General features: G+C 48.4%; 1 protein-coding gene across 1 annotated transcript in view; it reads right to left on the bottom strand.

Annotated features, from left to right (window-relative positions):
* The window catches only part of LOC124181264 (homeotic protein proboscipedia), a 29669-nt gene extending 18563 nt beyond the window's left edge, over positions 1 to 11106 (bottom strand). Inside the window, exon 1 of the mRNA XM_046567642.1 lies at positions 9682 to 11106. Coding sequence (XP_046423598.1) covers positions 9682 to 10225 — 544 coding nt within the window. The 5' untranslated portion in view covers positions 10226 to 11106. The remainder of the gene's footprint in view (positions 1 to 9681) is intronic.
* Between the last annotated feature and the right edge of the window lie 1223 nt (positions 11107 to 12329).

Here is a 12329-nt window from a genome sequence, read left to right as displayed (position 1 = left end):
AGAAAACTATTTTCTTTCGCTTTTGAAATAACTGGTTTTGATACATTGCTCAAAGTGACTAAGTCATTCCTTTTTTGAACCAATTACGAGGCATTCATGTTTTGCTATGAAGTCCGCAACCCTCCGGTTTTCTAAGGTAGATACATACCGTGACTTTAAAGGATTCCGACAATGCGGTGATTTTTCGTAGCGCTGATAATTCCCTCTGTTAATTGCGCAAGTAAACCCTCAGCGACGAGTGCGAAGCAAACGGAAATATGACTGAAGAAAAAATCGATTCACAAAAGATGCGAGTGAATATGCAATGCAGCGCGGAAAACGCCTTATATTGGATCGGAAAGAACGTGACGCGCGGCACACTTTGATACGGAATGACTGGCGTCTTCGGGTGTTACAAAGCTTAAACAGTTGGCGTTGATGAAATATCGGTCTGTGCCTCGGCTGCTGCGGTTGCTGCATCTCGGACGAATAATGCCCTTTAGTTGCAGACTATAATCTCCATGGTCAGGTTGTATACGGTAGACAACAGGTTTTGTTGTATTCAAAGCGTGGCCGCGGCGGCAGGAGGGAATAAAAATTGAGTCGAGAATGCTGGACGGTTAATTGGTTAATTATTCCATTAATTGCGTTGACGAGTACGTGGATAAGGAAGGGGGGAGCAGAATCAGGCAGTGGCCGCTGCCCTGCTGCATGCAGCGTTTTCTGATAGACATAATAAATACTCACTCCTGTAGACGCGTTCGCTATTAATATTAACAACTTGAGTGGCTCATACGACAACGACATCAAGGAAGCAAACATCGTCTCGGCGTAATAATATCATAATGACAAATTATGGAGATGAGTCTGAGGTTGAAGGAGCCGCAACTCGGCGGTGAAGAGGACGGTAGAAAATAAGAGCGAGAGAGACAGAGAGAGAAAGAGAGAGAGAGAGAGAGAGAGAGGGAGATAAGAGAAGTGGGGACGGGGGAGGGAGAGGGGGAGGAGAAAGAGAGGCAGAAAGCCCCACCCCCGTTCCGGGAAGCCTGCACCCTCACCCTCACCCTCGACGTTCGACGTTGCCGGGCGGATGGTACGACCTGGGGAAAATAATGCATTAGAAATTCAGATGACCAAAAGAGGAGGTCGTTCTGCGATTTATCAAATAAAAGCGGTAGTACAGTCAAATACCCGTCGACGTCGTCAGTGGAAGCGACAGTTCATTTTTAATATAAAAGGGGAGAGTTGGCGGGGCCGGTGCTGCAGGACTCGGGCAAAAAGAATACGGCGATACGACTAGCCGGTCGCTGAAGTCAAGAGATTTACGAATACACGCGAGAAAAACCGTGGCTTTAGCTCCGCGAAAAAACAAACGCGTCGTATTATACACACATATTACTTGCAGTGATTATACGTTCTGTGGAGAATTTATCAGCTTGCGCTGTACGTACGTACGTACGTTCTGCGTTTTGGCGAATCGTTTTTTTTTACGGCGAAATGCCCAGTCACCCGGTATTCCGGGTGAATTCATCATCGCCGTGATGCGGGCTCGTTGTGCGAACTTTAGCTATCCTCTGGATTTAAAATGAAAATAAAAATCGGCGATGATCGGTACGCGGAACAGGTTGCAAGAAGAGGAGAATCTGAGCCACTATCAAAGACCGCAATCAACACTCTGGTAGTCCCTCCAATCTCGCGCTCTCGCCGCTTTACCAACAACCGATTCCCCCCCGACAGCGACTGTGAAATGATCTTGCAGAGTCACCAGCGGCTCGGTAATCCCGTAACACAAGCTAGGCGTTGAGCTCGTTATTGTAAACAGGTTTACACGCGTGTTACCTCCAACATTGCAGCGTGCGGGAGATAGAATCGCCCTTTTAGAGAAGCGTTGCCGTAAAGAATTTCTTTATTACTTTAGTATTCCGGGTTTGATTGTTCTCCTCAGCGATGAGATTACGATGGTACGATCGTGCGACGAAATCTCGCCGAATGAGAAGCGTGGATCGACTTTTCCGATCGCCTGATTTATGTTAATAATATTCATAAATAATATATAATTGTAGGTCTGGTCCGCGAGGGTGCAGAGTTCCGCGACCTGTCCAACTCCATCCATCACTGCCTCCCTCGGCCAACCCTCTCCTGCCCACTCTTCTCCTCTCCGTTTCTCCTTGGTCTCCTTTCTTCGCTAGGCCATAAACATTGCCGTCCACCTCCGCAAGTTCGAGCCGCGCAAGCGACCACCTCGAAACACGATCCTGCCAACGGTTAAACGGTTTATAAACAGTCCCAGTCCGGCAATTCATTAGCTGGGTCATTCGGAGTTTCTTCCGATCCCGCGAATTAACTTCAACGAGTTCAAAATCTGGCTTAGAAACGAAGTACGAGGAACGCCGGAAGATCGCCGATTACCAATTGAAACGATTTATTTTCGTTTCTCTTTTTCCAGGAGATGCGCTGATACCGAATTGACAATAACAAACGCAAAAAACACGCGCAGTCGCTCCCATTATACCATTGACTTACATTCACCCGTTGCTGAATCACAGTAAATATTGTTCTCGATTTTTCTCCTGGTCTGTATTACACTTAGACCAACCGAGACTATTCGCAGATAACGGAAAAGTCGGAAAACCAAAGGAATAACCAAAGTATGGCAGACGTGACAATCAGGATAATTTTTACCTCCTGTTAAGTCTGGTTTTGATGTACCTTTTTCAGATGCTCAACACATGTAGACATTGATACCAAGGTTCGGTTGAGGGTGATGGCGAGGAAATTTATCAGCGAATCGTTATCTGCGAAGTGAGTAACAAGCGTAACACGTATGAAAGTGGAAATTAATATCATATGAAATTTTTTAGCAATTTTACGGGGATGAAAAATTGTCATCGTTTTAGGGCGTATATGGATCGTGGTTGAATGAATATTTTCATTTGAATTACAGGTTACTGGGGTAATTTTTTTCCGATGTCTAGTCGTTTAAAAATTTTTACTCCAGTATCAAAACGCGTCGTGTATTTTTACTGGACACACAATTAGGCCGGTGAAATGTTTCGTGTACACTTAACGCGACTCCCGACATTGTACAATTGATGGTTTCCACGTGATGTTTGACGAGCAGATATACAGGCATTCAAAAGACAGGAACCGTATTGAGTTCGGAAAGAATAATTGAATGGAAGTTGGCCATTAGCTTAGCTGTCTCCTCAAAAATAGATGTAGTCTGGCTACTTATACAATGGCGACCAGCCGCGTTCCCCGCGTGAACGAGAAATTGTACAGTTTCGCAAGAGCGTGTATATTGTTGTATAATGAAGGGTGGGGGGAGGGGGGGGGGAGCAAATTATGAGTAATTTATGCCGAGACAATAAAATACCGTCGTGTATGCGCGACGTGGAATAAACGAATGAAACGTGAGACCGCATGATACCTCTTCTTGAATCTACAGAATTGTCCTTGTTCGTTGGGTGAAGAATACATATTTTACTGACGCCCAGATAGGATCTGAGAGTCGTAAGCGAGCCGGTGAAACCCTGAGAAAGTAGAAAATCGCGTTACATCTAACTACAGTAATTGAGAGAACGTGACACTAGAGATTTTAAATATTCTATCATCATCACTCAGACCCGAGAGTTCTCCGAGCTTGAGGTGAAACACGTGTAAAAAGAGCGAGCATTAAATCCAATGAAATTTGCAGCGAGGAGGATTATATTCTCCGAATAAACTTTTTACCCCGAATCTTGAGAAACCGAATACTTTACGTCTCGGAAAATCACACCGTATATACGGTTAGGCAGAAACGGAGGGATGAAAAAACACTTATTGATATATCGCAGCGTTCGTACAACTGGCGGAGATTTTCTAGCCTCCTGACTCTCCTTCTGGTTCACCGAATTTTAGGTTCGGTTTACTCGAGTAACAAACCGTTACGATCCACCCTGTATATAGTTATATCGCAGCCGCGAAATCCCCCTGCATATGCTATTACTCAGCAGACTCCCTGCAAATTTTTACACCTACTTCCCTTTTACGAGTGACTAAAGTAACAGATATAGGAACCCATCCAAAAACAGGAACGCTCCCCCTCGTCGCTATACGCACAGGCATCATCCGGTGCCAAACGCGGGTGAAAAATCCGGAGTCGCGCGAGGCGTTGAGCTGCACTCCTTCCTACTCGCTGATCTTCCGCTTACGCTAGGCCGTTCACCGAAAACATTTACATAAAATTATTATCATCAAGGAGAAAAGCAGCGGGTGGTTCGGCGCCCCGTCTTGCCAGGACTTTTCTTCCCTTTCCGTTCCTTGGCTTTATATTTTCGAATTTTTTCGAACTTGCATAAATGCTCTGTGGGGTTAAAATGAAAGTTCCGCATTTTTTTGACCAATCATCGCCGTGCGATTGGCTAGAAGAAAGTATCGCGTTGCATTCAGAGAACTTCATGAGAAGCTTTCGCTCCCTTTCTGATTCAGATTCTGAGAGAATATGGAGAGAGATTGAGAGAGAGATAGGAATGAACGGGGGTGAATACCGGGCGGCAAAGGGGCAGCCTACACTTTTATAGCGTCCCATTTGGCGCGACAACGGGCGAGGAAACTTCTTTTAGCATCGAGCCAGAGATTTAGTTGAAAATATGCGTATGGTTATGGGGTACCGGATTATCAATTTGTTATTCCATGTTTATTATTTCGCGGCAGGGAACGCGCGCTCTATTTGCATGATGCCGTTCAGGGTTTGCCCGCAGGCTTCTTCGCTCAAGATCGGGTCGTGTAACGTCGTTTCTTTCTTTCGATCCGCATCGACGTGAAAATCAGAAAAATGCCTCGAAACGAAGGATGCATTTTCTTCTAGAAAAATACGTCAAGGTGAAACTGCGGCCAAACCGGGGTGGAAAATTGTGTCAAAATCGAATGAGATCCTTGTCACTCAGTGAGTCGAGGATTCAAATTTGAGTGGAAGAACTTTCGAGGTTCATCCTAGCGGGGATTTCGAGATGAGGTGATAGGGAGGTTTATGTAGGTCGACGTTAGAGAATCAAGCTATCAAGTTCCTGGTTGGTTGGGCCGAGATCCGCCGCGCTGTCGCTTGGCTTGCCTAAATTATCGGACGTTTGCGAAACGGGGGAACAAGATAGTCGCCCGGTTTCTCCGACCCTCGGTCCTCCGTCCTCTCCTCTCCACTTCTCTCCTCTGTGGCAAAGTCGGTTCGCGGTCGAATGCCGGGGAGAAGTAGACGGTTGCGGGTACGTCGACGGCAGATTCGGAGGATATTTTCCCGCAGCCGCAGAAAGAATTTGATCTCGGCAGAGCGATCTCTAATTTGCCAAGGATTTACTCGGCGATGAATCTTCAAATTAGATGCTCTCTCTTGCGGGATTCGAGTCGAGCTGATCGCAGTTCCTTTTTTATTCTCTATCTCCTGCAGACAGGTGCTCGGCAATTCTCGATCACCCTTATCGAGGACGATCAGCTCGGTCGAAATCAGGCGACCGCGCGGTTCGCTTCGGGAAAATTTTTGAAACAGCGTAAAAATTGGCGTCCGAAATCGAGATCGGATACGTCGACGCGGCCTCGATACAGATCCTCCTCGTGCTCGCTGGACCGAATTGCGATTCGGACGGGGAGGAGGAGGTGCCGAGGAAGGACAGCGGCCGCCTTCGCCCGGCTTGATCCCTGGGGATGCGGGGATTAATTGACACATCGGTGTCTTAGGGAGTCCAGGGCTCGGCTGGATCGACGCCGACGCCGACGCCTCGGCTGACGCGGTGACTGATGAGACGCCCGGAACAAGGCGTCGCAAAAACACCCAAGGAATCAGCTTTTTGTCACTAACGCCAAGAATTACCGTCAAGTATAGACATCAGTTGCGAAGCCTCTTGGCAAATAACTCGGCTAATCAGGGTTCCCTCCCCTAGCCCGTTCTATGCGGTCGCTCAGATCCGCTAAACCTCTGTCTTCTGACTGCCGCGAGGACAAGGAGGACAAGGCCCGATGTAACAGATTGGAATTTGATACCTCGCAGGCAGACAACACCGAGGACATAATTAATTAATCGAGAAGTTTTCACCCGGTAAAACATCGCGTGTATTTCATCCCGCGGACTTTGAATATTATGTCTTCGGCCATTGTTCCGGCTGCTGTCCGCTTCCATACTTAGACTCAAGAATTTTGGCCTAAGAAAAAGAAGACTCTGGATACCCTGCGAAACTACCCGATGCAAAATACTCCATTAGCCGCCGACTTTGGGAAGTCTTCTCGTGGGAGGGTATTGAAAAATTGTCGGTCCCAATCGAGAACGAGGACACGATGCGATGTAACAGATTATCGCCGCGGTATGATACCTCCGCAATAACAACCAGACAACGTCAAGGACGTGCCTAATTAGCCGAGAAGTTTCATGGCGTCACAATTTTACGCGCTAAGTCCCGGAGCTAATTTTTCGAAGATCGTTTTGAGGTCTTACCGAAACGTGTGTGTATAATTTTTACAAGACATAAACGACACGTTGAATTTTGTCGCGCAAGGTGGGCACAAATTACATATTCAATTTGCAATTTGGAAAAATGGGCAAATGCAGGAGTTAAAATTGCGGATATTATACAGTAATTTACATTTCACAATATGCGCCACGAGGATAATTCTTATCCCCGCACCGAACGCGCTTGAATTTTCTTCTTGCAATTTCGCGAACAGTCCGCGGTGTGTAATTTCTGCAAGCTTTACCGTTATCTATAAAGATTATAAAGTTTTGACAAATGGGATAGTAGACAGAAACTTTTAAAATGCATCATTCTATGGGGGCAAGGCGGCTTGGCGGCGTTTCTCAATGTGTTCGGTTAATTAGAAGTAAAGAAGAATAAAACTTCCATTGCTCCCTGCGTTTCTCATATTTACAGCTATCTAATTGCTGGCTCCAAGATATTCACCGATCGTACAGTCGATGAGCCTTTTCTACCGCAAGTGTGAGACTATCAATTATGGCCGGATTTCTAGATTTCGAAATACCACTTTCCGGCAGCAGGCCAAAAAATCACCGCACCTGATACCGACACACAAACCGGGTGCAAGAGCGTGGAATCGACGAGTATTCATCAACGACAGGACGCTGTTAATTTAATCTAATGCATTAAAAACGTACATAACGGTAATTTCAAATCCAAGACTGAATTATTACGAGAGCAGTTTATCAGTGCCATGCCGTAGCGAAACTTTAGTGAAAATAAAACAGAATTGAAAAAAAAAACCGCGCGCTATTCCACACGAGTTATTAAAACTATGAAAATGAATTTTTTTTTTTCACCAACATTACGAGCTACTTGAGACGCAGCGTATACGGTATACATTATCGCGGCAATATAACGGCATTTGAAATCCATCACTGTCCGCTGTTCGTACACACAATGTGCAACGAAGAAAACACTGTAACTAAACAACCCGTATAATATCACGCAGAGTTGGAGAAACGAGATCATCCTTGGAGTATAACGGCCCTTAAAAAACGGCAACTCGGTGGTCAAATGGCACGCGTTAAGAGGCGTCTGCTCGGTTTAATAGATCAATTGCTGGACGATAAGCCGGAAAAATATTAGGATAGACCGCAAATCACGCGGGGGGGCAAGGCCAGGCGTCGCGACGCCGTCCGGCGACCCTTGCGCGAAGCCAGCGGGTCCTGCCGGTCAGCGAATGACGGTGATAAGGACACACCGAGCGGCGGTCCCTCCTAGTTTTCCCCGTTTCTGTGGGTCTCCCACGGGTGAGTTATGGCCGTCCCGACGCGACGCTCAATTTACAGATGATTCCGCGTGTTACCGCCGGCCGGCGCCCGGTTAACCTTCCTGCCAAATACTTAATCTTCCCTGCAACCCGCGGGAAGCATCGTCTGTCGTTAAATTGTCACCGCAACGCGAAACCGCTCGTCGTTAAACGGCGACCCTTTCCCGTCCTCGACGGGGCCATAAAACCCCTTCCAAAACTGCGACGGCGACGGCTCGCGCCCCGACGCTATACGCCCGCACGCTTATGTGCCTGCCCTGTACGCGAAACACCGCGCGTCTCGCCCTTTCCGCTCTCTCTCCTCCATCCGACGCGGGCCTCGACCGCTTCGCAGATTTATTGGTTCTCGATGGGCCAACAATAGTCAACAAGTTAGCGGAAAACGACTCCCTGATACCCACGTCCCTTAGGGGTGCTCGGGGACCCGATCAAACTCCCTGTCTCCGTACTCCCGGATCTTTGACTCTTGCGATTTAGAATTTACCACGCGTTTTTCAAATTCACCCAAAGTATCCTCGTTGAATAATTAATCGACTATTTTCGCAAATTGTTATTCCCCTCGACGCAGTGTTCACTTTAATCGCCGGTAATGTTGCTACACGAAAAGAACCGTGCCCAAAATTCACTGCTTCTAGATTTGATCGTCATCCTCAACTATCTTGGTACAAGAAAATTAATACAAGAATACCTTCTTTTCCTGTGAGGTTTAATTTGTGGGGAACTACACGTTGCGAGCACGTTGCAGAGTTCTACGAACATTAGATTCTTGCAGAGAAAAATACATGCCGAAGCCTTTACATTTCGAAATACACATTTCAGTCACCACCGTGACAAATGTACCAAAGTCAAAGGGTTCCGCATGGTCGGTCATATGGTGACCACCACAGCGTGGATAATTCCGAGTAACCGTGCGTCTGGTGGTATACCTGAGTAGAGGAATACGGAAGGGCAGAAGTAATGATACACCGTGATTTAGTGGGAAATGTTTGCGAATGGTTGAAAACCGTGTGGATTTTGCTGCGTTATGCTATCCAGATGTGGTAAGGATCTATGGTCGGAAATAAGTATCTCCAAGTGTCATTAACCGACGGTACTTCGGCACCCCGTTATGTTCAGCTGAGGAACGAGCAAAATTCCAAGTTATACCGTCAAAGAGCGTGTACCAATAATAGAAGTCAAGAGGGACGAAGGATTAGTGGTTAACCACTCCTGCGCGTTGGTAATTCAGAGAAATGAGACGGTGATCATGAGTCTCGAAGTCCGTCGCAGACTCTCGCATATGGTTCGAGAATAAAGTTTACTCAAGTTTACTGGTCCGGGCTAAGAAAGATTGGGAAATTGGAACATAATTGCTGGGCTGGGTGCAGCTGGATTTATTTTCCTGCGTTTCGAGCGAAGAACAACAACTGGTCGAACAGTTACGTCAGCTGCCCTTGAGCAACACGCAAATTGCAATGTACCGTGTGCGTGGTAGAGAATTGGAATTTAATACCGGGGTTAAATCGTCCTCCAGACAGTCGCAGATCCAATCGTTACGGCAAATTCTTCAAGGGCGCCAAATCGAGACTTCCGCGTAAGTTGATTACAGGTTACCAGGACCTGCCGGTACCCGACTGCTTACACGGGGTAATTATTTACGTGTTTCTGCAGATACAAACACGTCAGCACAGGACCGAAATCGGTCGACCGACCCTCGGTAAAAACTCGAAAATTGTTTCACGATGAAACCGATTTTTATATCATTAGGATTTCTCTCCGAGTATTCGTTTCTCCTTAGTGGCACCCTATCATCAGATCACCGTGATTCGCGATATAATATGCAGCCACGTTTGTCCTCTGGTTCCCACTGTTTCCACTCATCATCGAAAACAGGTACCCTCACTTTCAGGGCCAGCAAGCCTCTCGGCGAGGATAATCCTACGACCGTCTTACCTTGCTGGTTGTTTTTCCTCGTTGTTTTTTTCTCCTTCATCCACGGGTACTCGGGCACGTTGACGCCGGACGGATCGGGGACTCCGTGGGGGTCCATCATCGCGTGATAGCCAGGGTGGTGGGCCCCCGGACTGAGGGGCCCTCCGGCTCCGGGCGAGTGCTGCAGCGGTCCATCGCCGGCGAGTTGGGGCAGGGCGGTCATGAACTCCGCCATCGACGGCTGGCTGTTTATGAAGCCAGTTTCGGCGGGGCCGCAGGTTGGGTCCATGGCCGGGTGGGCCCCGTGCGGTGACAGCCCGGTGCCAGCCCCGGCCCCGGCCGCAACCGACGCCAACCAGAAACCACCACCTCCACCGGCGGCGGTACCACCGCAGCCGTCGTTCGCCAGGACTGGGGTTGACGGCCGCGTTTTCACGGCTACCAGCTCCTTGTCGTCGACCGTCAGTCCCTGAAGGTGGGCCTGAAGCAGGCCCTGCTGCTGATGGTGCAGCGACTGACGGTGTGCCTCCTGAGGATGCACGGCGGGTCCCTGCTTATCGCGCATGCAGGGAGCGCGGAAGCACCGCAAACACACTGGTCTTACTCACTGTTTCACTAAACGCTCGGGCCTCAGCTTTCACCCCAAATCATATCACATACCTAATCAGAACTTGCCGATCGCGAACGACGGCGTTCACCGCCGAGTAGCGCATCTTTTTAACGGAATGGGAGAAAATTGTCGAGAAAGTACTATCAGCGGGTATCACATTTGGGATGTTGAGATCACTTGACAACCAAACTGATCGGCGCAACGCGCTCACTGTGTATCCCTGTTCACTAGCCCCCTTACGTGTGATTGTAACGCCGACGGAGATGCCGTCTAGGTATTGACCCAGACGAATTAGAACCAATTTCGGAAGATGTTGAAGGAAAATAAAAAAAAAACCAGAAGTGTATGGTTTTTCAAAACTACAAGAGAATAAAATAAACACTGTCACTGGGTCGAGTAGGAAATCGGTAGGATTTCGTTACACGGAAACACAGCCGCGACACAAGCCTGCTAATCCGACTGGCTCGCTCTTAGGAACGCGCACGGAATGGAGGTCGGCGATGTGAGCCAGTCCGCGGTTGGTACCTTTTCACTCAACGAATGTTGTTGGTAACGAGTCGGTGTTGTTACTGCTGTCTCTTTTCTTCGGTAACCTACGAAGCCGTTCTCCGCTCTCCGCTCTCCGCTCGCCGCTCTCCGCTCTCCGCACTCCGTTCGCCGCTCTCCGCACTCCGCAATCGTCCGTGAGGACGTCACGTGAGCTAACCGGCGGACCAATGGCGGGGCGGCCGCGGTGCCCGGAGAGCTCAACCCTCTCTTCGTAGGCGGGCTGGTGGGCTGCGTAGTGAGAGGCCTTCGCGCGAGGCTTCGGAGGTCCTCGGAGGACCGGCTTGAGTCTTCGGTGCGGTCGGCGTGAGTGCGAGCGAGTGACTCTGTGCGCCGGAGAGGTCGTCGTCGTACACGAGGGCGGCTGAGGCGGCGGCGACGTCGGGCGTACGGCGTGGGCGGGACGCGCTGGCGCGGCGTCGGGACGCCGGGAATTTGGTGGGGGTGTCGTCACGTGCTCGACCACGCGGTCCGCTGGTCCTCCAGCTACACCTTCACCTCGAGGAACACCGTATGGTCATCGAATAGTGAGTCGTTTAACCGCATTTCAATCCAAAATGGTCGGACGACATCCCCGTTCCTCAGGTAGTGTTGTGAAAGCAAATACATTCTTCGTCGTCGGACAATCATCGGTCAGTTTTAAACTATTATTCTCCAGCTTCCACATTCCTTTCACGCGTTCGATTTTTTATAACCCACTAACGTCGCTTTCCTCTTTGGTGAACATTCGATGTTCGCTGATGATCACAGCCTAAACAGTCATCGAACACACTCGGAATGGTTTTTTTCTTATATTTTTTTATTACGAACAACCTAATTCGTAACTTTTATTACGATGGAAAGACGCGCACTGAACAATTCGTTAAGTGGAGGGTGCAACAATTTTTAGAAACGAAGCCAGTGCAACTTCCCAAGCTGAACTGAGGAGATCAGCTGAGCCCGCTTTAGCACCGTGGTCCCATTAGCCCCACCACTTCGATCTGCCTTATACCCTATACCCTTGACTCAACTCTGTTTAAGATACCATTGGATGCGCAATTTTCAACCCGACAATTCATCCTGGATCAGATTTAGGATTTAGGGCAATGCAGAAAGTGATACTTTTCAATACTCGTAATGATTACACGTCATTCAACGTTTTGAATCACGAAGAGATTGTCCATTGGCATAGCGATTTGATTTGACGTAGATTTCACAGGGACTGAGGCATGTATGGTTGTACACATAGTTACGCATTGGGTTAAGGTTAACCTACGGTAGTTCCAACGGTTCGACTAGTTGCCCATACTGCACCGTGCAGGGCGCCGGCTGGCATCATCGAGACAGATTGGGTCAGTCTCGATGACAGATTACCCTGATCCGCATTGTGGAGAAGCTCTCATTTGGACAGGCGGTTTGATTGAGAACTTGAACGGCGTTAAAAAACTGTATTCGACAAAAAGCGTTACGTAGGTAGGTACACCCCTTGGACTCTGAAAGTGACTTGTGCCGTTAGAACGGGACGCATTTTTTT

This window comes from Neodiprion fabricii, chromosome 1 (assembly GCF_021155785.1).
Source record: "Neodiprion fabricii isolate iyNeoFabr1 chromosome 1, iyNeoFabr1.1, whole genome shotgun sequence".
Taxonomy (NCBI): domain Eukaryota; kingdom Metazoa; phylum Arthropoda; class Insecta; order Hymenoptera; family Diprionidae; genus Neodiprion; species Neodiprion fabricii.
The sequence above is the reverse complement of the archived record's forward strand: the minus strand, read 5'-3'. Positions and strand labels throughout refer to the sequence as shown.